This window comes from Nylanderia fulva, unplaced genomic scaffold (assembly GCF_048542155.1).
Source record: "Nylanderia fulva isolate GAGA-0341 unplaced genomic scaffold, ASM4854215v1 Scaffold47, whole genome shotgun sequence".
NCBI lineage: Eukaryota > Metazoa > Arthropoda > Insecta > Hymenoptera > Formicidae > Nylanderia > Nylanderia fulva.
The window spans coordinates 3,608-30,542 of record NW_028190554.1 but is presented as its reverse complement, the minus strand read 5'-3'; the positions used below and the strand labels follow the sequence as shown (position 1 = coordinate 30,542).

The 26,935-nt window shown below is 36.0% G+C and overlaps 1 protein-coding gene across 8 annotated transcripts; it reads right to left on the bottom strand.

Moving 5' to 3' along the window:
- Positions 1-1,260: 1,260 nt before the first annotated feature.
- RhoBTB (Rho-related BTB domain containing) lies at positions 1,261-26,935 on the bottom strand. Of its 8 annotated transcripts, none has more exons than XM_029308986.2 (15): positions 26,771-26,935; positions 14,278-14,643; positions 13,836-13,939; positions 13,577-13,774; positions 12,032-12,239; positions 11,549-11,791; positions 11,383-11,468; positions 10,835-10,961; positions 10,626-10,760; positions 10,132-10,155; positions 9,216-9,369; positions 9,012-9,142; positions 8,500-8,742; positions 8,274-8,422; positions 1,261-7,713 (listed from the first exon to the last, which is right to left on the bottom strand). In XM_029308986.2, exons 2-15 carry the CDS (start codon positions 14,455-14,457, stop codon positions 7,464-7,466), a joined length of 2,232 nt encoding a protein of 743 aa, XP_029164819.1. In that variant the 5' UTR covers positions 14,458-14,643; positions 26,771-26,935; the 3' UTR covers positions 1,261-7,463. The 8 variants fall into 8 exon arrangements, with proteins under 8 accessions (XP_029164819.1, XP_029164793.1, XP_029164805.1 ...); XM_029308960.2 differs by having other exon boundaries at positions 26,783-26,935; XM_029308972.2 differs by lacking the exon at positions 26,771-26,935 and adding an exon at positions 23,034-23,232.

Here is a 26,935-nt window from a genome sequence, read left to right as displayed (position 1 = left end):
ATTATAAAAGTTCGTACTAATGTATTGTTCAAGGAAGTATCAGATTCGAAAATGTTCGTTTCCTCGGAAAATGATAAATTTGTTGTCTCTTGTACAAATGCGGAAAGAGCGTTATTAAAATTGGCGTGTAGAATTTCATCATTGTCATTATTCAATACGGAATTATTTTTAATTACACGCGAATTGGTTCTAGGTTCTTCATTATTACATATAAGCGGAAATAATTCATCACTCTCTTCTCGAATTAATCTACGGCGATATCTCGTTGAAATACGCGACGGATATTATATTTAATATATATAATAATAGATGTTTAAGTCAACAGCAATAAATAATTTAAAAATTATGTAAATATTTTCTAAATTAAATTAAGGTTGTCAAGATTGTACAAATTTTCCATATTTTTCACTAAATCATTTTGTACATAAATGATAACTTTCATTATTAATTTAAATGCATTATTTTACAATATACAATCATATTTTATCATTTTTATACTTTTTTTTATGAGAACAGTACACATCTATGAAATAGATAAAATTTCTATCAACAAAATTAAAAATTTATGACAAACATTTTTTATGAGGTAATCTTACCACTCATATATATGCATAACAAATATAATTGATTTAAATTTAATGAAGTTTTATTTAGTTTTTTTAATTTATAATTAAACATTACACAGTACATGATCAATTTGAGGATTAGATTTTTTGTAACTAAAATTAAAATTTTAATCATAACATTAGTAGTAATTTTGTTTGCATAAATACAGTAAAAACAATAATTATTTATAATACATTTTTATTATATATATATTACATATTTTTATTATTTTATAGTAATAGAAAAAGAATGCTCTCCCTATATAAATCTACTTTAAGTATCGTTTATTTTATTGCCTAGAAATATTTTATTAAGATAAAATAATTTGAGAATAAAAAATAATTAGTATTGAATAATTATATTTTTCAAGGTAAGTTTAAATTGAATATTTTTATTATAATTCTCGTTAATAATACAAACTTATAGACTGTTCTACAAAATCAAGAAGGGCATATAAAAAATAATATTCTGCAAAAATTAGATTCGCATTGAGAAATAAAATCGAACATACATATATAGTTTTGCAGAAATTTTATTCTGATATCTTTAAAGAATTTTATGTTTAAATAAGAAAACTTAAAAAAATATATTTATACAGATAACTGATATATTTAAAACTATTAAAAAAGCATGTCTGGTAAGAAGCACTCTTAATTAATTGTAGTGTATTGTAAAGAAATCTATTTATTCATGAATGATGCGGAAGAATATCCCGTGCTCCTCGAATGAGATTATTCGTACAAATAACACAGTCGTATCTGCTAGATATTTATCACGTCCATACGCAAAAATAGTGCGTGGTATTAATACATACATATACATGCATAGAAATATATATACATATATATGTATGTATTATACATATATCATGAAGACTATTATCACCCCTCAAGATAGATGAGCGTAGAACGACGATTCGCATTCGCGCGCACAGATTAAACCGAAACACATAAGTCGTCGTGATCGGTTCGATCAAATAGGGAAGTACGAAATTAATTGTGGATTGTCAGCTGATTCTTTTTGAACTATGTTCTCTGTGTCTTCGTCTTGCGTTTTTTAAAATACCGCTCTCTTTTGCAATTACAGGATAAGTCTTATTTAATAACTACCGCGCGTTGCTTATTCTCGTTACACATTGACAACTATAAAAACGTGTTTTTTCTCAGATTTGCGTTAAAGCTGATCAATCGTAAATGTGCGTAATGCAAAAAAAATCTGCAAAATCACGTGTTAATTAGAACAATAAAAAAAGGAGTATACAAAATAGTTATATAAAAAAGATTTGATGAAGCAAAGCTCAAAATACAAATATATCACATACTAACGTGCTTTCTGTTTTACATTTCTGGATTACCCAAATTTTAAAAAGCACCATTTTAACACTTTAAATAGTTATTTAAATAAAGTCGATAACTTAAATGTTTGTAATTTTTTAAATATTTTTTAAATACTCTTTGTAATAATATTAAAATAATTTAAATTGTTAGCTCTATCTTTATAATCACTTATTAAATTTATTTATTCAGGCAACTAAATAGCTTTCTTGTTATGCTAATTTTTTCTTAATAGACTTGTATAGATTTTATAAAAAAGAAAACTTATTATATAATAAATTATAATATATTCCTATATTTAAAAAGAATTTTGTTTTTCTGAGAGAGATGCAGCAAAATTTTTCCTGCACTAATCTTGGCGAATATTTCACATCAAAATCATTAAAATAAGAAATAAAAAAGAACATATTGTGCTATTTTTAGATATAAACGAGTTTGTGTGTATGTATCTATGTGTGTGATGTATTTGTAATTATAATCTAGAATGGTTAGAACGAATGGAAAAATACGACTTTTGTTGTTAGATTGAAAAGATCTATTCTGTGTCTTTGATTAAATTGTAATAAATCTCAAATTCTTTTTTAATTATACAAAAGCAAGACATCGCGAATTTTTCCAACAACAAATGAGCATATAATTAAAGTTTAATAAAAATAGATAAATCCTATCTATAAACAAAATCTTATCATAGATATTAAAAATGCATAACATTTTTTTCACTGCTGTGTGATAAATCTTAGAGAGATTTGTCGATTTTCTCTTTGACAAAGATTCATTCTATATAATATAGTCATAATTCTATTGAGTAACATTCTAGTGTATCTAAAAATTTATAAAATTTGTATGTATTAATTTTTCACTCGAAAAAAAAACGTAATTTTTAATTTGAATTTTAGCCTAACTCACGTCATGAAAAATAAAGAATTTATAAATTAACATAAGCATGACACAGGTGCATAAGTTGACATTCTTGTTTAAACAATATTAAAAAATTGGACGTCAATTCCTATAAGTAAAATTTAACCGAACGTTACACATAAGTGAATTTAACATTTTTTGAATTGCTATTTGTTCTTTTAGTGTCCAGTTATCATTTACATTTGTCTCATGGAAATACATTTTCATGTCCATGATATTATTGAAGCGATATCCGGAAAGAGAGCCAACGAAAAATAATTAAAATAAAATAGTAAATATATATATATGAAACGCGATTATATTATTTTATCTGGTCTTATTGCTCCGATAACGTCGAGAAAATAAATGTTTTACGAGGAAATACATTTCTGTTCATTTTCCTCGTTTATTCTCTCTTACTTTTACTCAGGAACGCAAATGCGAGGAAACCGCGCACGAATTCTTTGGTTTGTCGATCTATTAATATGACCGAGCGCTTAATTCTACTGTTACCAATATTTCAGTATAAAATATACACTTAGGACTAAATATATCATATATACATGAGCGACGAAGGAGAACATTGACATCGAAATTGACGTAGCATACAAGTGGGACGTTATTCTTATCTTCGCTGGAACAGACGTACAGTGTGTCACTGTGTGTTCAGTTATTATATTCGAATGCTCTTTCTTTTTCTTTCTTTTTCTCTCCTCACTTAAACATAATTCCATTATCGGGCAGTAGCGCGATTTGTTGTGAATGAGTATATCCGTGACGAAAGATTCATTGCGATTTTGACGCAAAAAAATAGATGGGTTAATATGAATTAAAAAAAAGAAAGATGAAATTCATATTTTTTAATCTCAATTTTTAAAAAATATTAAATTTAAAAAAAGAGGATTAACTTTTTGCTTTTAATTGTCCATACGCAATTTTGTTTGGTGATACAATGTGCATACATACCGTATGGACGTCAATTCATCCGTGTACACTTTGCACTTTCTCTCTTTTTCCTCCCCGTTTCGTTCTTCGTCCCATACTCGCATTTTTAATCCCTGTATATCTCGCTTTTTCTCACCATTTCTCCCTTTGCAATACAATTTTTTCACGGTCGCGAATATGGGCGAATTGAGATTGAGAAGTACGAGAATGATTACGTGAATGATATCGGAGCTAACGAGTATCAAATTATTAACGATAATATCTCTTAACACTGATTAGATTATCGATTATAAATTACGACTATTTTTAATATCGTGTTATCAATATTAGTATCAATATTAGTATCAATATTAGTATCAATATTAGTATCAATATTAGTATCAATATTAGTATCAATATTATGCTAAATCAATCGAGCGTCACAACCGGGCCGATGTAAATGCAAAATTATATTTCTTTTTTGTATATGCAAAAATCTTTATAAGATGTATACTTGCGAAGAAATTCGAATTTTTTTCTTTTTTAATTTGCCGTTCTATAAATACACGGCCTCAGAATAGAAAAACAACATTGAAACACACTATATATTACTTCAACGAGAGAATTTCATGTCACGATAATATCAAAAAATAAATAATTACAGATCTAATGTAAATTAAAAAAATGAATCTTCTGAACAAAGAAAAATCTTTTTCGTCCCGGCCGAAACGCGATGATTTTTTTTTCGTGGGCAAAAAAATAGGAAGCTTTGGCTTATCTAGATCCTAATACTAGGTACATTACATACATCTCTCCGTTACAAATAATCGTTTCTCTCTATAATAAATCACCACAGCGATGACGATGATGATAGTCGTCGCAGCAGTGATTAATTATCATAATCGATATGTTGGCTGCCGCGATATTTAATGCTGTGATTAGTTTCCTCCCTTCGCGAGAATGGACGATTTATTTATTAAACGCGATCTGATGCGTGCAATTGTAAGCCGTCTCGTGACGCGAGAATTTTTTGTATGAAAAAAATAGCAACCTTATTTATTGCAAATTGTACGAATGGGACGAAGGAGAGGCGGAACTTATCGCCGCGTGTTTTTCGCGTAAAGAATACAAATTCGCACGAACTTACACGATATATGCTTCTATATCGAATCTCCTAAACGACTACGTACCAGTCTTGGGCGTCTTCGAGTAAACGATACTAACGGCGCAGAATATCTAAACTATCACTTTATGTGTAATTAAGCTTTCTTTCGAATAACACAAATGTTCGAAAGACATGTTTACAAAAGGCATTTAAAAGACGTCCGATACAGATCAAGGCATCTCCTAGATAACTTTTAAATTGTATTTAGGTATATGAAAAATAACTCATATTTTTTTACGGTAATTTAAAGTTGCGCTACTTATAAGGTGACAGTTTTAGTATTCTATGTATAGAGTAATTACTGACCACTGTAAATACTGACTGCGATTATTGATCACTTGCATTTATGAATTTTCATTTAGCGAAAATTTTTATTTACTTTCAGTACTCGCGGTACAGTTTTTTTCCTTTGAGCTTTTAAAATTTTAATATAAAATTTTAGTGTAACTTTTAATTGCAAAATCCGATTTACAGATTTTTTATTTTAAATTGTTTATGCGAAAGTCGTAAACAAAATTAAACTTTCTTGTTTATCACATATAATTAAATATAATTATTAACAAGATCTCGATTACTTCAATTATTTCATAAAATAATTAGGAATAAATATTTCTCAAGTGGACAATAATCTGCGTCGTTTTCCTAAGTATATCCGTAAATGCCCAACACCGTTATACCGTAAAGTAGCGTAAAATTGATCAATCTTGACCAAAGTTTATCACGTCTCGTTTGCTCTAATTAAAACGACACAAGACAGCAGTTTGGCCAGTTGCCACTGATTCTGGCCGTGTAGCGCCAACTTATCTTCGTCAACAACTCTCTGTTCATTGACAACAGATTAAGAAAAGTGATTGACTTTGGCAGACTGATTCGCTGTATTTCACGATAGCGCTTATTAGCTTTGCTACAAACTAAAGCTATTGCTCGTTTCTTCACTTTAACACGCATCGATAGGAGGACGACAATGTTACATGTCATTTTTCTTTTTCTCTTCTATATTCGCGTATCACAAGCTCAGTATTCGAATCTTCCGCTCATTGCTTCACATCTTTTTTGTTTTTTCTTTTTTTTTAATTAAACGCGAAATCGTATATAATTACCACAATTGTTAAACGGGCAGATCGCGGATGATTGTCGCAATAATCGTTAATCCGTCGAGAAAACATACCGAAATCATACCGGGACGACAATCACGCCGTGATCGATGCTAAATCGCGGCGATGCAACACGCGACGTGGTTGATCTTCATCAAATTGACGTTGCATCGGCGAAGGCGGCGACATTCGCGCGATGCAGATGCGTTGCGTATCGATGCAAATCGCTGCTGGCAACATACAATCAGGGACAACAATGAGTGGACACTCGAGCCTATTATAATTTCCTAATTTATAATCGACGATCCTGTTTTACAGAGATGGCAAAGCATTGAATATCAATAAATGTATGCGCGTACAAATTTATCACATACAACGTGTCTCGAGAACTCTAAACACTATACTATTTAACTAGTCTTTTTTTATCCATGCTCTTTATTCTTCATATATTACATCCATCTTTCTATCACATCATCTAGTGTCTTGATATGACTTCACATACTTTTTATATGAAAATATCTTTTTAAAACTATATGACTAAAATTGAACAAGAGCAGTTGAAGGAGTTATCATTGTATTTTTTTATATATGATAAAAAATAATACATTATTTTTTTCAGTTTTGCTTTTCTATTTTTTTGTATAGATTGCCATTTTTTCGCGATGTTGAGACATATTTGTACATGTGTGAAACAATTGTTTATGGATATGTTTATTCGTATAATCGTTTTTACAAGAAAAAATATGAAGAAAGAGCGCTCTGATCTTTATTCCGTATCAGCATCCACACAATCTTGTCTCTGAATGTACACACACCGAAGTATCAACGCGTGTAGAAAGTAGGAAATCTTTTCTTGAAAAATACTGTTCTCATTTGTCGCGCTTGCGGAAGGTAAAAGTGTGAGCTGTCGCTTGCGGAAGGTAAAAGTGTGAGCTGCATCACAAAAGTCCGCAAGTACGAAAAAATTCACGGACACTCGCGAGAATCCGAGTCGTCGGCGGTCGCGCTTTTAAAAATACACGACGCGAAAAATGGAGAGTGCACATTGTTAGAAGAAAAAAAGAAATTATGTACTTCATAGAGGAATTTTTGAAATTTGACCTCTCGGGCTAAGAATCGAATACATCTCGATAAGTTAACCCTCGGATCAGTTTTTTTCGCCCTTTGATCGTTGATCATCGGCGTTATGTATGTGTATATGTGTGTGTATGCGTGTATTCTCGTGTTTGTTCATGCATATGTATGCATATGTATGTATATATGTATGTGTATATTATATTCATGTGTATTTACGTGCGTTTACGCATAGCTTCGTTCTGCGCGGTTCGCTTAAGTATAAATCTGTAGCAGTATCAAAATGGTAAAAATAGTGCATATGAAGACCATGAGCACAGGTAAGATCAAGATGAATCTGACTGAGCGGCTGAGGCCGCTTGGCTCCTGTCATACGGCCTGCTCGCCCGATTCGGTGGAGGCATCAAAGAGCGGCCGATCCGCCGGCGTCTCGTTCGACGTCGTCGACGTCGTGCCAGCACCACCACCCCCATTCCCGGTGCTACCCTCTCGTCTGGTCTTACTCGAGCCTGAGAAACACAGACAGCCAGACTGGTTACGATTCCGCTTCAACGTCGGCTTGTTCTCACGATCCTGCTCTGCCAGACACTTCTGGTAGTAATCGTAGTCTTTCAAATACCTGTCGAAGACACATCGCTATTAATATCAAAATCGGGAATTAAACGAGAGCGATCTTATATGTACATCACGAAAAAAATAAGTACTCTGAACATATAGCATTATTCTGCTCTTTCGCGGTATCATGAAAAGAAAATTTTGATATACGAAGAGAATTTTCTCTTAGAATTTATTTTGAAAATCATGGTAATCGTGGGACAATATATGGTATTGGAAGAATTTTATAAGAGTTTCTCTGATTAATATTTACCACAACAAAAAATATAAATATGTACATATAATAAAATTAATCGAATATATTTTATATCTTATTGTGGTAGATATTAATATTTTTTATTGTGAGGTAAAAATATTAATCAGAGAAATTCTTATAAAATTTTTCCAATACCGCATATTGTCCCACAATGACCATGATTTTCAAGGTAAATAAAAACAATTCTCTGTGTATAAAATCCTAATTTTGATGTTATTATAATGAGATAAATTTTCTTAAATAAAAATTAATCATAATCGATTGAAATAAATTTCATGAAAAAATTATAACATTTTCGTAATACGTACCAAACTGGCGGCCATCGGTGCTCGTTCAGATACTCTTGGTTCTCGGGATGAAGCAGCCGCACACTGCGAGGCGACATTTTACATAACTTATTATAGTTAACGCAGAGATGATTCATGCACCAGTCGGCCAGCTGATCGGCATTGTGTAGCTGTAAAGGCATAACCAAGCGTTAAATATAAGTAATCGCTGTATTATCACGTCTTAATTGATGTGAAGGAAACCGACCTTGCACGGCTCCAACAATCTCAGGCAGTTTTCGACGGCGTCGTTTCCCTCGTTTTGCGAAAGACGATCAAGATCTTCAATCACCCTGCTCTCGACTAGATTTACTAATCGTTGAAGGCAGAGTCTGTTGGCTAGTTCCAATAGGTTCAGGCATCTGGCCGAAGAAATTGCCGGCACTTCATCCGTATAAAGGTAGCACAGCAACTTGTGGAATGTATACTCCCTTACTCCAGGAAAGACTATCTATTAATTGCAATCGCAAGAATCCGTTATAATTATTTGTAATCCATAATATCTATAGCCATATGATTTATATACTTATATAAATTGACATTTTGTTAAGACTTTATTATGTATCAGAAAGTGAATTAATATTTAAAAAATGTGAATTTCGCGTTGTTTGCGTAATTTGCGTTGAATCGTTGCAGAAGTACAATCGATTACACAGTTAAATGTCGAGTTAATTTTAAAATATCGGCTTTAATGAATTATATTACGCGGATTATACTTACGACTTTTGCGCTGCTTTCGCGAAAATCGCCAGAGAACATGGCTTTCATCACGTCGCATCGGGCAGTGAGAATCGCTTTGTGGGCCGGTACGCTGCCATCATCCAACTCGAACATCACATCAGCGAAGAGACCTGAACGTATTTACATTTATTGAAGGCGATTGAAGGCAATAATTGCTTCAATGCTTATTAAATCGATACCAACCTTGCTCCAGGCAGATGTCCTCCAGTCGTTGTCTAACCACTTGCTTGTACCGATTATTGAGATCGCTATTGACAAACTGCTCTCGCGTCTGTATGCTGCCGAGCACCATGAGTAACTGTGGTAGCTCGAGGAACTCGGCCGCCTGCCTAATCTCCTGCGGGTAAGAGAAACCGAAACGTCATATCGATGCGCCATCGCGATTTTCATCAACGTAGAATGATCGAAAAAAGAAAGAAAGAAGAAAAAAAGAAGATACGATATCTGATCTCGCTTTCGGGTCGCTAGAGAAACCTATCCTATTAGGCAATGATTCTAGAATGTCTGTGATAACAATCGGAAGCGTATCCATGCACCTCTATAATCGGCCGAGGTCGATCGCATGTCGATTCCTCGAGGATCCTCCCCGCTCGATGATGTCGAGGGCGATGGTCGGTACGATACTACAATAGCGATGATTCACGAACTAGAAGCTTAATGAGCATGGCCTGTTAGCTAAACGCCGAAGATCGATGCAAATTGCAACGATAATGTTATTAGACAAACGAAAACAAGAGCGTTCTCGAGATACATAAGCAATTTTTACAGGCCTCTTTATTGATATTTATTTATCTCGTAATTATATGTAATAAGTAATTTTGGTTTTTTATTTAATCTTTTACTTTTTGCTCTTAACGAAAAATTAATTTTCGATAATGCGTCAAATTTGTTCTATAATTTGAAAAGTCATAATTATAGAAAGGCGCATGCTCGTATGATGTGATATATGATCTCGCAATTAAATCTTTCTCAAAGTCGAAACAAATTAGCTAGATGAGGCTACTATATGTGCGTGCGTGCGTGCGCATGTAACGTGTACGTATGTTTCTGATGCGAACTGTCAAATTTTCAAACGCAATTTCAAACGCTTTGTACTAACCAGTAGAAGCCCGATAGGAGCTGTCTGAAAGAATAGATCCGCGTTAGTTACTGTATACTCTGCAACAGTTGCGATTTTAGCTCACACGCTCTTAAAAGAAGCTCATACAAACTGTGATTTATTACAAACGCGATATGTCAGGAGGACTCGCAGTTGACCGCTATATTTCTTATGATTTCAAACTGAAATTCACACAATAAAATAATATCTTTTTCAAAAATTAATATACCTAACGTAAATAATATACGCACAAGAGAGAGAGAGTTTGCACAACCGAAGAGAGCGCAATTATTCGATCGAGTTCTACCTATCGTAAGCCTACGAGCTAAATTACGTTTTCCATTCAATTTTCATATCCAGAAGATTAGACTTCTGTTCCGTTTTCTCAAAATACGCGCACGTCTACCGTAGCAAAAATGAACGGAGGGAGTTCTTCTCACATTCTCGAGTGTACCTTTTTTTCTTTTAGGATAATTTTTACCGATCCAACGTACTTGTAGATCGTGATACCGTTTATCCAAGCTGCCCGTATAAATGAATTGCAAACACTGCTGCATTGCCTGCGGCGTGATCAGCTTCGACAGCGTAACCACGGTCATAGGTTGCTGCACTCCGTTCGCGTTTTCAGTCTGCAAAAAAATGTTCGTGACAATTATGAGATCGCGACTTTTCGCGCGTAGGTTCTCGCGATCAAGATTCTCACCAGACATATACGAATATTTTGGAAGGCAGGATGATTCAGATCTTTCGTCGCGCCGTTAGCTTTCCTCTGATTATCCACCGTCGGCAGTACTTGAAAACTCGATCGTCGTTTAAGTTGTTCCCAAACTCTGCAACGTATTTACTCATTGTGCGAGAAGCTCATGTTTCGTAAAATGCAATACAAACTTTTTATTACGGAAATATTGTAAACTCTGTTCCGTCGCTACTTATAATGTGGAATATGTCGACACTGCATGAAAGACCGTGCAAAGGCTAAGGAAAGGGGGCTGCATCTAACTCTTTATTTGGCAATAGTGCTTTCAAGCATGATATGTCAGTGTGTAATATTTTTATATGTGATGATAGCATGTTTGTTAATTATGTTTATTCTTCCTATCATTAGCATTAAGCTCAAGCAACGTTTAATGTGTTAATGCGTTAGTTGCCGCAAGATTATAGACTTGTTTTTTAGTCACGTATTAGCTGCGACTTGCCAAATAAAGGGTTAACTGACGCAGGAATCAAACATACGAGGAAGGATTAACTCACTTTGCGGGTTTGCTTTGATCGATACGAATTAGGCACTCGGTATCTTCGTTGAAGTCACCGACGGTGGCCTCGCCGAAAGTGCTCACCTTGACGAGACAATAAGGGAAACATGTGTTATTGTGTTATCCTGTTTACTACCTCCGAACCTGATAGAGCTGGCATATACCATGCTGGACTCGCTGGAGCTGCGCGGTGTCAGTTCATGGGAGAGTTCCATCGAGAACAACCGATGAAACGCCGGCGACGCCGCGGCGAGCAAGCACCGATGAGCCAAGAACGTGCAGTTGCTAGCTATCAGAGTCACGTCCGTGTGAACTGGTCTTGTCCACAGGCTCTTCATGTTCTCCTCATAGGTACTCGCAGCCAGGCATACCTCCGGCGGTACAGGTTTCGGTGGACAAAACGGCGCCTGTCAAGCAAAATCATCACATAATTTGTCATAGTCTAAAAAAACGTGACTCGAGCATTAATTAAACTTACAGTCCGAAACAAGCAATTTTTAATTTTATATATTTACTTGTTAGACGACATTAAAGGTGCGAAAGATTTTTTATCTCTGTTTTTTGAAGATAAATTTATTGTAAAATAGAGATATTTAATTATTTATATATTGTATATATATATATATATATATATATATATCAGTTACCTGTAACAAAGGTCTTTGCACCCTCTTCAGGTTCGTCATCCAGAAACGCTGCTGACGACGTGCGATCAAGGCAGCGCGTATTGAATTTTCGAACACTTCGTTCACACCATAATAAGTGAAGACGCTCGTCTCGTAATAGCAAACGCCGAGTTCTCGCGCTACCGCCCGTGCTTGATCTGGCATTACCAGATCGCTCTTTCTTGTAGCCCTATGAATAATTATTAATATTTTGTAAATTTGCAATTACATATTCATTAGTCGTGATATATTCAATAACATGATAATGAAAATGAAAATAATCGATAAAATTAAAATATGAAATGAAATTATTCCGACCTTATGTATATACTAGAGGAAGTGTGACTTGTTAAAAGTCACATGAAACTTGAAATCTTTCTCCCGAGGGAGTAATCATCATATGTCAAGGTTTGGTTAATTTTAGATCGACCCGATTACACGACGACTTATCGGGAATTTAAGCTTTTCACAATCGATCGCAGTGTCATCATAAATTTCATATGCCACGATAAATTTCATATGTCGCATAAGCCGATCATAATGAATACTTTTTGCCAGTAAAAAATTTCGAGGAAGCTTACGAAGAGATTCACTGAGATCAATACTTTGACACAATTCAGTAAACTGACCATCGTTGAAGGAGCACCGATGCGATTGAATGAGTTTCACACACGAGATTAAAAAAATCAACTTTGAACATGAGTTTCGTTTTATAACCAAAAAAGCAAACTAATCGATTAGAATAATTAAATGGTACATGTGCTTGGATCGGATTTCTAAAAATTACTTTTATATATTTTATAGAGCAATCAATTTTGTTTATATTGAAATTTATTCTCTGTCAATGAAATTAAATTATTAAACTTAAAAAGTGTGTGTAGTTAAATATGAAAATTAAATAATTGTTGATTGTCTGTACATAACTCAATAGTTATTGTTAAATAATCGTGATTATTGTACACCGAATAATTTTGACGCACAGTATACATCCAGAATAGTTTTTATCTTTTGACAATTTGTAAAATTTATTTGTTCTAACTTGGACAAACGATTGCGTCTGTATATTGCGACTGAAGAAGTCTTAAGTAAAAGTACGAAACGTTCCGCATCTAATAAATGTTACATTTTATATTTTGTTTTTTTTATTTTATTTTATTCTAACTTTGTTGCTCGAATAAAGGTCTAATAAAAATTAAATCTTATATTTTTAACTATCAAGCTTGTCAATTAATTTTTAATTTTAAAATCATTGTTCCTATATATGTATATCAAAAAATTAAATTGTGTGATTCTCAATATGTTTAGAAAAAGAAGAAAATAGAAAATAAAATTTAATGTTAAAAGATTTGAAAAAAGCTTTAAAAATTAAAAATTTTTTAAATGTAAATGTAAATTTTTAAATGTTTAACAAATGTAAAATTTTTTAATTCTTGAAAAAATTTCTTCATTATATATTCTTTCAAATCCTCTCTAATTTAAAAATTTTTCTCTCTTTAAATTAAAAATTTGTTGAAGAAAATAATTTACCTTACAAAAGGACTGCGATCGCGGAAGTAGCTGAGATAAGTCTCGTCCCGGTACATGTACCGCAGATCGTTTTTGCATCCGACCAATAAGACCGGAGTTTGCGGACAGAACCTTCTTATCTCGGGGTACCACATCACCTTGCAGTTTCGCAAGGAAACGGGATTGGTTATGGAGAAACATAGTAACACGACGTCAGACCTAACAATATTTTTTTTATTAATACCCATTCGCGTAAAATTGCGCTCAATGATGACCTTACCTGCCGTATGCGAAACGTCGATCCTTCTCGTGATCGCCAAATGTGTCCCAAAGACGTAGCGACACGTTTACATTGTCTACTACCTCCCAAGATCGCTCCAACACCTGGCACGTAGCATACATCATATTTAATATCACTATATACCTCTAAGAAAATCAATAACAGAGATGTATATGTATATTTAATAATTAAATATGAATAATATTTTTGTCTTATAGCAAAAGTTTCTGAATTTTTTTGACATTTAATCACTTTATAACTATTTTTTACATTATTTTATCTAATATTTTAATATTATATTTTAATAATAATATTTACAACAATATTTCACCCAAAATATATTCGTCCATAATATCTTTCAGTATTAAATATAAGTTTCTCAAATTATTTTATCTGATATATAATTTCTACTATTTATTATACATATGCTTCGCGAACTCACATCCTTGTAAATCCGATACTGGTCGATAGCCCAGACTGTGGGCACGTGAGTGGTCAGGAGCTGCGACAATGACACGTGCTTGTTGCAAGCTCTGGCGCAGATCAGTCTGGTCTTTCCGACTGCCGTGTCACCCACGACCACGCACTTGACCAGTTCCTGGTGCGGTTGCTCATTGTCCATCACCGGCAATCTCCCCTTCTCATGCAATATACCTTTTCACCTGCCAGATCGCTCGAGTTCCGGACCGCTGTCTCCGACGCAGATGACTCTACCGCTTCCGTGGCCGCCGATTGCGTGCACCACATCCGACAACCGGACTGTAACACGGCGTCCCCGACCTTGCCGCGGATAAGATATGCGCTGCAACTGATGTAGACATCAAACGTAAGTCAGTGACAACTTTTTCTATCTTCAGAAATAAATATTTTTATCGGCTCTCAATATAAATAATATAAGTATGCTGTCTTCTAAGCTGGGCAATAGAGCCAAGGAAACGAAACGAAAAATTAATTAAACGGAACTGTATCTCAATTTGAGATCCCAAAGTTCCACATATAAATTAATTTCGAAACTTACATATGGAGAAATAAGCGAGAAAAATATAGGTCCGAAAAGTCGCTGAAGCGGGAATCGAACCAGCTTAGAAGACAGCATACTTATATTATTTATATTGAGAGCCGATAAAAATATTTATTTCTGAGTTTATTCACGCCTTGGGCTAATCACGGCGGTATTTACTAACATCTACTAAAAAGGCAAATGAAAAATATAGGATCGAAAGGGTCTGAATAGCTTAGTTGGTAAGAGCAGTCGCCCGGAAAGTGAAAGACGCGGGTTCGATTCCCGCTTCAGCGACTTTTCGGACCTATATTTTTCTCGTTTTCGAGAGCGGCTGCCGTATACGATCAATGTTTCAATTTTTTACGACATTGATTTTTCGAAAGCAAGTCGCGACGATAAAATTTTTTAATGAACGCTTATGCAGCCGGAATATGTAGTGTTACGTTACTGTATATTTTTGATAGATTGTTGCATAATGTTATGCAGTAGACGAGCACACATTAAGTACCTTTTATGTCGCGCAGTACTCTGTTCTATGAATTATTTAGCGATTTATAGCCACACTAGGCGCAAGACCTGTTTGACTTTTTGGAGACAGATATAGACTGTTTGCATTAATTGCGCAATAAATAATAATCGCTAATGAATCTAGAATGCGTGAAATAATAATGGAAATGTGTATATGTCAATATTTAATGACAACGTATAAGTCGTAATCGAAAGCTTTTCTTCGAACTTGACCTCCTCGATCATACATATCTCATGGCGATCGAAGATGGAGAATACGCAGGGGGAATCATATTTGTGCCAAAAATAATCTACGATTGTTTGTAGCCATATTACATCAAAGCTAGAATTTTAACTTAGAAAATTACGAGATTGCATGATTACACGTGTTGGCAAAAAAGCACACGGTTGTATTGATAGATATATATTTTAGACAGGTCTAGGAAGAATAAAAATCTGTAAAACGTTTATACATTCCAAATATATACGCAACATATGTCTATTGATTTGACCCTACAAAAGTATTTTCTATATTTAGTACTAGAAGCTTCGTATTCTCAACTTTCATATTGCTTTAGCCCTGAATTCTACGCGTATATGTATACATAGACCTATATAGCATCGTTCCAGCTGATTCATTCTCAAAATCTTCGCCATTCGATGAACTTCACGTTCTCAGTAACTGTACGCTACATTAAATCCTTTTCTCTGAATTTCCATTCAACTTTTCGTTTACTTTGTAGTTTCTGTACAAAACAAATTGTTTGATCAATGTTACAAAGGTTCATCTCGACGAACTAACGGAGAGTTCCTAATTAATTCTTAGAAATCTCCCCGGATAAAGTTCTATATACGATTATTACTTAAATGGCGTTAAGTCATTTCAAATCATATCTGGATTTAATATTAAATCTTGTTCGAATTCTCCGATGTCATAAAGAATGTGATTATTGATAAATTCAATTCTATCTTCTATTCTCTATTAATATAAATTCTTACTTTATGAAATTCATAATTTTTCTATTTATTATTGCTCTTAAACATGAATTTAGAAAATATAATTGTTACAATTTGAATTTTTGTAGTCTATTAAAGTCTTTTTCTTTAAAAAAATCAAGATTATATAATCTATAAAAATTTGAAAATTAATAACGCTATTTTTTAAAACTGTAAATGGGAGACAGAGCTATAAGGCAGATTTATAATTCAGGCTTTATTATAAATAATTGAAACTTTATTATATGCTACCCTTTGGCAATCTATAATTTCTGCTCTTTGATAACTGCAAATTTAATCTTATCAAGCAGTGAGTAAAAGCTATGTGTAGTGAGAAAAAATTGAATTAATTTTTCGCAACTTTCACGTCGAACGCATCCCAAGGTAACACGCGCTACATACGGCGGGTATAATGTTATAATATCCGCTTGTTACGATAATGTTGTACGTCCAGAGGAAACATGTCGATAATGCTAGGTGACAACCACTCGAGATATGCAAAACGCAATATTCATTGAGTGTGTTGTCTGTCACACGATGCGAAAATCGAAAGCCCCGTCGCTCAATAGTCGACTTGTTTCGCTGACGCTTTCCGGGAAGTGTCTTTGGACGAGACCTACTTTCATGAAATAGAATTTGTGGCAAGTCTCCGCTCTCCGTTCATTCAACAAATCAGTTACATTTTGATCAAAAATGAATTGGAAATGAATTATGTATATTGGTTCGGTCCGCGATTATGTCGATAAAAGAGTTATATGCAAAACTATCGATCGAAAGGGATAGGAAGACTAATTAGTACAATCCGGTTCTTCGCGTGTCAATCTGACCTCGTATTTTTAGTTATCGTATAATCTGTATATGTAATCGTTTCCCTTATCGTGTATTTGTCGTGCGACAATAACATTAAATCAGCAAATAGATGACAATTGCATAATCTGTTATAGTGAACAATATTTTAGATTTTCTCTTCCTTCTTTAAAGAAAATTAAATTTCCCCCATCCATTATTATTACATGTAATCTCATTATAATTTTATTCAATCCACTGTATGATAGAGAGAATCGTATTCTGACCTAAATTGTCAGCAGAAATTTAAGATATTGCGCAACAATAATTTCTTACAGATAACTTTGTCCTTCCCTTATGAATTTTCAATAGTTAATTTTCCAATTAAAATCAATTTTCTAACTTTTTAGTGTATTATTAAAATTCCGTGTCAATAAAAATTTGAATAAATATATTTTGAGATGTGCTAGAAATTTGTATTCACTTTTTTCTGCAATGTTTTGTCATGCTAATATCTTAAATCTTTTTAATATGTTTACAAACCTAAAATAATGCATGCGAATAAAAAAAATATATATATACAATAATATTAAGGATTATCGCACGCAATAAATCAAGCATGTAATGCAGTTATTGCGCATATGACAAAATAGAGTAATATACGTATGATTTAAGTCAGAACTGGCAAGTCACCATCAACTTTTAACACAGACTATCGATCGACTGACTTGGCGTTAAGTTGTTTTCGCACTTTGTGTTATGCTACGCACGTCTAAATATGCGTGACGCATATTAAAATGAGCATAAAACGAATTGTTAACACGTTGCGGTGACTACATTCAAAACAGCGTTTGCAGTGGAGTAATAAAATAGTTTTATAACAAAAGCATTGGGGTAAGAACAAAGATGATTTGTTTAAACTATGATCACATTAAAAATATACTCGAAAATAATGACGTATTAACAAAAATTGAGCTTTGAGAGTAATTAAATAATTTTAAATGATAATAAATCACACATATCTCCCCTTTTGTGGTTTCGGAAAAATAAATCGTAATAAGATTTATTTCGCAATTTCTGATACTTTACGTCCGGATATTTCGCCGTTATCAAAATCAATAATCACGAATTCGATAATAGCAAACGATACCTTACTCTCGACTTATTATGCTGTTCAAAAGAGATATCTATCCCATTTAACAGAAAAAAAACCGATATGGTACTTGAAAGCTACACTATAGTCAAACAAATATCTTATTGCAGCAACTTTTTGAACTAGATAGATAATTTAAAGTTTTTTTTAATTCCATCTCATTAATGTAATAGTAAATTTTTAGTATTACGTAATTACGATTTCATGTCGAGCAAAGTAATGTGCTACCAGAACGACACGATGATTGAAACTATATGCATCAATGACGTCAGAAGCGAGAAAATCTAGTAAAATTTCTCACTCTTACGAAAGTATGCAGAATTATGTAAAATAATTTGAAATAGAATTAAAGCCTTAGGAGATAAATTTGCAATATTTCTTGTTGTCTTCTGTTATATGAAATAGAAAGATTAATGCAAGTGACATGTGTATATATGTACATACATATATATATATATATATATATATATATATATATGTATGTATGTATGTATATGTACGTATATATATATATATATATATATATATATATATATATATATATATATATTGCTAATTACTCAATGTAATTTCGCTGCTTTCGCGGATACTTTAATCGATGACGCGCCACACAGTCTCTAGGGTTTTAAATTGATTTTAGTTCCTGTTTCACTGTTCTATATACTTTCACGAAAAGCTATTTAGTCAGAGAAATATCGCCCTGACGTCATCGATCTACATAAACGATTATTAGCCAGCTTTAAATAGTCAAACCCTAACAACTTGGGCGGATACTTCCCGGAATCGCAATAAACGGCAAATTCCACGGATTCGTAATATCGAATATCTCTAATCTTAATATCAATCTCCTTGAATGTGAAATGGCTCTACTATTTTATCATTTAATGCTTATATATTTAAGATATGACATATGTCAAGAGTTTCGACAGCTGTCAGTTGTTGCTCGACGTTGTCCAATTTCTCGTCAGGAATGATCGTATGATCGAACGTACGTGTTTCCTCCCGTAAATATCTCCGAAAAAAAAAATACATTTCGCGTATGCCATGAGCGTATATCAAGAGACACGGTAGTGTCTCGCGACCAGTTAAGGGCGTAGCCGAGACACCGTGTATCTTAACGCGAGTCGGACATTTGAGTCTTTATAATATTTCGAATTCTAAAAATTTTAGTTAAAAAAACTGGGCGCGCTGCTAAATAATATTCTAATGATATTAAAATTAAATTGTTACTTTTAAACTCATTGCAGCGCGCCCAGTTTTTTTAACTAAAATTTTTTTATTTCTTTTTATTTTATATTAATTTTAAATTTGCATAAGTTTTTAAATTTTAATTTTTTATAAAAATGTTTATTTATTCGCGCAATAATTGGACATTACTTTTTGTAGAGGTATTAATTTTAGAACATAAATTTTTGTCAATTGATAGATTTTTTTACTTAAAAATACTTTTTTGTTTAACACTTTTTCATATGGCGCATGGACTTGGCATCTTGTTTATCTTTTTTTTTAAAAGATAAGTTTTTTTATGGTACAATTCTACATTTGCAAATTTAAATTTTTATTGATTCATTATACGACTCTATATATGTCTGCAACTTTAATTTTCCACTGGTACAAGTTTCTACTTTCACTTGGCGCAATTTTTTTTTTATTTCATTACTTTTGTTACGATTGTACATTGGTTTATAATCGATAATTTTTCATACAATTCTATTGTACATGGGTTTGCAATGGATAATTTTGTTAATGGTGTGCCCTTAACTGGTCGCCTTTTTTTACCTTTTTTTAAAGGTGAGTTTTTAGAGATTATATATATATACATGACGTTCAATGTATCTAAAGCACGAGAGAGAGAGAGAGAGAGGGAGAGAGAGAGAGAGAGAGAGAGAGAGAGAGAGAGAGAGAGGGAGAGAGAGAGAGAGCGGATGTAGAACGTGCGAGAGCGGACTGTAGATATCGTGCATTGCGGCGCGTAGAACAGCTGACGCATTGCAGAACGCGGGTCACGGAGAGGTCAGTCGCGAACGCGAGTAGAAGAGAACCACCGTCGTCCGCCGTCAGTAGAAAAAGTCGCATGGGCGGCCCGGGTCGGCGCACTATACTTTCTTCTCTTCTTCATCCTCTGCTCTTCTCTCTCTCTCTCGTCTTTTTCGTCATCGAGCCGAGCCGAGCCGAGCCGCGTCGCGTCGTCGAGCGGCAGTAAATTAATCCCGACCGAAGGACGGTCCAAGTCCAAGAGAATTGCACGCGGGGTCAACGAGCCGGTCGCGTCCGTCCGTCGTCGGCTGCATTAATTAAGTAAACGGTGTTCTTATTGCCGACCTCTTTCAGCGACTAATCGCGGAATAACTGCGATGCTTACAAGCCTCGAAGCGACGAAATCGGAAATGTCAATTTCGGCATGTTCTCTCTTTCTCTTTCTCCCTATCAATGTATACAACGCACGCATCACGCTTTCGTCGTCTATGTATATCTTTGCTCCGATATCTCCCGATGGGATGTCCTCTTCGTGACGCAGGCGATAAAATCAGACGACATCGGCACGCGCCGTTTAAATCGTGATACCACGCAGCAATCGACGTTAGTTAGAGCAAACGATCGCGATATACCGCAATGCCGAGCGACGTCTCGTTACAATGTTAGAGGGAGGGCATAAATCAATTTTTAACTGTGCCGCGACTATGGGTCGACGGTCGAGTTGCGATCTTCATTGGCACACTCTACGTTTTCGCGGATGGCTAATCAGTTCTGTGTATTTGTCATCGTTTGCCCCTTATTTGAAAAAATCATTCGAGCAATGAAAGCAAAATAGATTTAACAAGAGACATTGATTTGGCTACTCGCGATGTAATGAGCGGAGGTGGCGATACATTCGATCGAATGATGTATATAATGTATGTGATATGATGTATGACACGTGCAAGAGAGAATGCATGTTTATGTATGTATATGTATGGGTGAGCTAATATTAATGTCAACCGCACCAGCAACATTAACATTTGCAAGAGCAGGGTGCTGCAAATTCGAGGTTCGTCTCTGCATCAGCGGCGGGGACGCTTGTTCCGCAGACAGTGCTCTCTTATATAAGTTAAAAGCGAGACGGAGAGTTGGATTGAAGAGAGAAGGAAAGAGAGAGAGAGAGAGACAGAGATAGCGAAGAGTAAAACCAGAGAGATAAATAGATGGAATAATAGTCCACTGCCAGCACACACGCGATAAAACGTAGGCCAGAACGTATCGACATTGAGCGCAACCGCACCGTGCGACTTTGTTGCTTTTCTCGAGACATCGTGCGAGATTTGTCGTTCTTCCTCCGAGGTAACGTTCGCCCGCGGAAAAAGGAGAGTTTCCCTCAAAGGGAAAACGACAAAGTTACCTAGCTTAAGTTAAGTGCTGGAACACGACGACGCACGAAACAAGCTGGCTGTCGTATATACGTTCTGACTGAGAGGAGACTTACTCTGCGGGTGATCAATTTATATCATGCGCCTCCCTTTCACACTTGCCGACTGCTGTATTTTTCTCTCCCTTCGACGTGCACACGCACCCGCGACTGATCTAGATATTCTCCATAAGACGTGGCAGCGCGAGGAGGTGACCGCGAGATGATTCGCACCGCTCTCGAAAATGCACCCGTGGCGAATCCCACGTTCCCTCTTTCTCTCTCTCTCCTCTTTCCCGATGACAGCTGCACGCCGGTTCGCTCACTCCGGCTGACGCATGCTACGCGAGTCCACGCGACGAGTTTGGCGAGGTGGCACGTTCTCGCGCGAGTGGAGCGACATATATGCACATTTGTATACATAGGTACGTACGATCGACTGCGCGTAGAGAGCCGGAGGAAGGAGCCGAGAGAGGAGATGTGGAACTCACAAGTCGACGCACGAGAAATTACCCGCGTGCACTCTCTCCTTGCTTGTTGACTCGATGGGAGTTCCGGAGCGTCTCCCTTATATATATATATAGGACTTTTCTCCACGAAGGCGATCTAACGATCGCCGCTCCTCCGTTCCTCCTGTCTTCTTCGGCCGCTACCGTCTGTCGGAGCGGACTAGAAACTGCAGCGGCGGCACATCGCGCAACCAGGACGTTCCACGCAAGTTCCAGCTGACGTCCTGACAGGGTGGGCGCGCGAGGAGGGGCATTCCATCCGAAGCGAGGAAGGGAAGGAAGCGCCCTGTGTGTATAATCTTCGGATCGAGACAGACTCTCTCTCTTTCTCGACGCTGCTCCTCTTAATCCGGATCGAAAATAATAGCCGAGTTCGCAAAAGACGAGAGATCGTGACTACGGACACTTGCAACGAATGACAATTCCTTCAAGATTAAACTCGCGGGACGATCGCGCGTTTTCGGAAGGACGATACCAGATGTTCTCCATGCGATCGGAGCAAGGAGGAAAATAGGGAGATTAATCGCCAAGTTCTCGAGACGTTTGTTCTCATCCCTCTCGGTTCTCTCTATAGTCGACAAATGTCTGGCGCATCCCACCACCCCTTGTACGCGATTCCCACCCTTTCTCTCTCTTTCTCCGTCCCTTCGCGTCCCTTCTTCAGTTTCTCTCTCGACCTTGCCCTCGAGCGGACAAGCCACGAGGGCGCCGATTAGCGGATCGACGCGTACGAGTCTCCGATCTCGTGGAGGGAGACTCCGTATGCATCGCAGAATCGCACGCTCGCGTGTTTCGAGCAGAACTGCGCACCACCTGTCAACGACTGGCGGTCGCGCGAGCGCCGCTTCGCGAGTTGACCCACCTCCGCTTACGAGACCACCACCGCTGCCGTCAGTCGATCGAAACCGCTGCTGCCGCCAAGGCTCAGCCACCAGGTGAACGTCGAGAACGTTTATAGCTATAACGTTATATCGACGTGCACGTGTTTCGTGCACGCGAAACAGTGCACCAAGAATTGACGACGTAGTTGCACCGTCTTAGCTCTGTCTCTCTCCACTGTGAAACTGATTGTGGGAATGAAAGGAGAAAGGTCGATAGTCCTCGTCGTCGTCGTCGTCGTCGACGTCCTCGTCGACGGTCGTCCGCTCGGTGCTGCCCCGGTGGCCGTCGACGGGCGCGTCGCTGACAGTGAGAACGTATGTATGAGTGAATTAGGGTAGGGTTGAATAATAGGGTAGGGATGGTACCAACGCGCCGGTTGGGGAAGATGAAAGAGAGAGAGAGAGAGAAAGAGAGCGGCTCGGTTGACGAGATAGACCCGACAGCACCCGGCCAACTACACATCGCTGAATGAACCCGCCGTGACCCCGACCCTCCTCCCGAATCACACAACTACCCCCGTCGACCCTCGTTTGCCTTCTCCTCCCCACCGGTCGACGCGATCTTCGTGTTATTTTATAAACGCCCTTCGACCGCGCTGACGTCTCTCGGGATGCAGCGATACACGCCGGGGAAGTATCGTCTTGAGAAAGATTCTCGTAGGAAAATTTTCTCAAATTTCCCGATGACGCATTTCAAGTTTCTCTCGGTTTATAATTGATTGGTTCGCTCTTTGAACGAAATTTCGCAATTTGTAATATAATTGCAAGAACATTTCCTCGCGACATGTTATTTTTCTTTTTCAAAAATCTCTTCAATTGAAATCTAATTTTTTCTTCATTGCATTGTGGCGATAAAAACTGTTCATGTGCACAATAGAAGGAATTATCGCACTTTTATCTTGTTAGAGAATAGGAAAGATAATCATCCTCTAGTTTTTAAAGATGACTTGAAATAAATTAAAAGAGAAAGTAAAGAATAGACCACGATATTAATTTGTTGACTTGATGGATTTAATGGATCAGAAGTAGATTACAATTTGATAACCTTCATTTAGGAAATAGCATAATGATCAAATACTTGATTGGATTGTAATGATCCAACATGACGATAATAGCAGACTTATTACTCTATATTTCTTCTTTGTGAAAGAAGTATGTTTATGAGCGAGCTCTTATTGGAACACTACAGGGTTTGTCCGGAAAGTAATGCGTCGCATTTTTTTGTGACGCGACTATACATCGCAGAGCGATGGGACCGGTTGGGGAGGAAGGGGGGTACCCTTAGCTTTCCAACGGTAGGTCGCTCAATTGTTTCCATGCGCTTGGAGGGTTAGGACGGCTTATTCTGTGAACCTCTGCTTAGTGGTCGCGTCGAACTTGTGATGGAGAGAACGATAGAGCAACGCTATGCGATAAAGTTTTGCGTGAAGCTGGACAAGACGCCGCTGGAAACTTTTGAAATGCTCAAGAAAGTTTGGCCCCGGCGGACTTTTTTTTATTTCCTCGGCTGAAAAGGGAGCTCAAAGGACAACAGCTCGAGTCGGTTGACAACGTACAAGCTACTTCGACGGCCTCCCTGAACAGCATCCCAGTCAAGGAGTTCCAGAAATCTTATGACGCATGGAAATCGCGTTGGCAAAAATGTATTGACGCAGAAGGGTCATACTTCGAACAATTTTAAGTTGTTTTACCTATGCGATCAATAAATTCTTTTTTAAAAAAATGCGACGCATTACTTTCCGGACAAACCCTGTATATATTGCGCTGTCTAATTCTACGTGCGTCAGATCCTCCCCTCCTCCCATCAGCTATAATCATTCTATATCTATTACTTGTCGGTGCCAATAGCTATTAGCCACACTTAAAGGGTTTGATCATCGTCAATGAAATTTGCTGAATGGATCTTCGAACAACCTCATCAAGATCAAATAGTACAACGTTGACTTATTCGCATTTGACTTCTTCTTTTTTTCTAAATTAACATCAGCGTTAGAAAATTAAGAAACGCGCGCGCATAATCATCAGTTAACATTAATTTAATCTGTAATCTACAATTTTAAGAAAACATTTATGATTAACGTAATCTTTAATCGAATGATATAAATATTTTTTACAATAATTATAATATATTAATCGTAAAAACGTAAAAATATGCACATTCTAATTTTTTAATTTAAATATATACATATGTATCTCACCCTGCTTAAATATAGCAATTATCTTATTTAGAAATAATGAAAATATGATAATGTCGTGCTAACATTTATTTAGTGTATCGTAATAATCCTCCGTAAAAACTTTTCTTACGTATAAATAATAAAAATAATTTATTACTAATTGGCAGCAAATTCGATGCATTCCTGTAAAGTGGCAAGTCGTAAGAATTTTACCCCCCTATTTGGTACAGGAAACAAAGAAACATGCACCGGTACCGATATCGGCACCGTGTTTAACCATCACGCGCATGCTGGATTCGTTGTGACGTCAGGGGGCGAAAAATCAATCCACCCTGCCGCCACATTGTAGCATGCGGCGAGGCCGGGGGTTGTGTGTTACGTCCCACCACCATCCCCCGTCATTGCTATTAATTGTTACAGCAGTCACGCTCGCACGATTGTAATTGCGTGACAATAAAAGAAAATTTTATGAGGTTTCGGCAATTTAAGGGAGAGCTCGAGCTTGCAAACTCGTCCAATCGATCGACCAACAGATTCGTGTTTATCTCTATGATGCGAATGAGATCAACTGTAATTGTGGTTGCAAATGTTGCGTGTATCATCCTTGAAGCACTTTAAATCATGCTTGAATAAAAAGCGAATCGTAACGAATGACTATCAAGCTGTCAAGGCGAATCAACGGTCGCATCGTAGAAGTTTTATCATCTTTAGTCACCGCAATATAACCAGTTGCCGCATTACTGCGTTTTAAAATAACGTTCCTTCGAGATGTCTAAATAGTCTTAGGTCAATCTATTCTCACCTAGAGATGTTTTATATATAAATATAAATATTTTCCACTGTCGCCCGTCTTAATTACAGATACATTTTTTTAATATAAAATTAAATATTATGTCAAATATATAATTTTATATCAGAAACCGATTGATTGCCGATACGTAATTGTAAATTTGAAAATGAAATATATATTGTTGCTTTAGTTCACGAATATATTCTGATTATGAATTATAGTTAGTCATTTGGTGCATCATCTATTTTTTTAAATAGACAATAAATAGATAAAAAATCAAATGTATGTATATTATATAGCTAAAAAAACTAAAATGATAAGTCTTCTCCTTCTCTATTTACTTTCCATATGGTTATAAAAACTACACGATTTTTTAATATAAAGTTTCAAAATTGTTTTTCTAAAATTTCACTCAAGTCACAGAATTTAGATTTCTCTCGAAACAAATAAAACTTTAATATCTACTGAATGAAAATGTTCATATATATACTTATCGCGTGTTTTTCTGAGATATAGACGATTATCTATTAATTGTCAAATTGACCGTTTTGCGATAATTGTGGCGTGAATAAGACACATTTCACGTTGTATTCGCGAATGATTAATTAATTGGTTAACCGATTAATTAACTGACTCGACCTGTCTATATCACAATCCATATGTGAATAGTAATACATACTTATGTAACGGCGGAGATGGAGAAGACTAATACGCGAAACTACACGTATATAATGACGATTGCGTGTCTTACTTGTGCACGTACCAATAAGCAACGACAAAAACACGCTTGCAATCAAATGCAACGTGCGTCCGCCCACGTAGCAGTCGCTTCTCTCCCGAAACTCTGCCAGACCGACCACGCGAAATTTCCTCGGTTGACTGTTAGCTACAACTGAAATCGCGACACTGAAAACAG

Bases quoted from the DNA above. Each gene is read 5' to 3' on its own strand.
- RhoBTB (XM_029308986.2), bottom strand. From the start codon at position 14,457: ATGGACAATGAGCAACCGCACCAGGAACTGGTCAAGTGCGTGGTCGTG. The intron at 13,775-13,835 runs GTAAGGTCATCA...AAATATTGTTAG, and splicing joins CGACGTTTCGCATACGGCAG to GTCTGACGTCGTGTTACTAT. The intron at 8,423-8,499 runs GTCGGTTTCCTT...ATGCCTTTACAG, and splicing joins GATTGTTGGAGCCGTGCAAG to CTACACAATGCCGATCAGCT.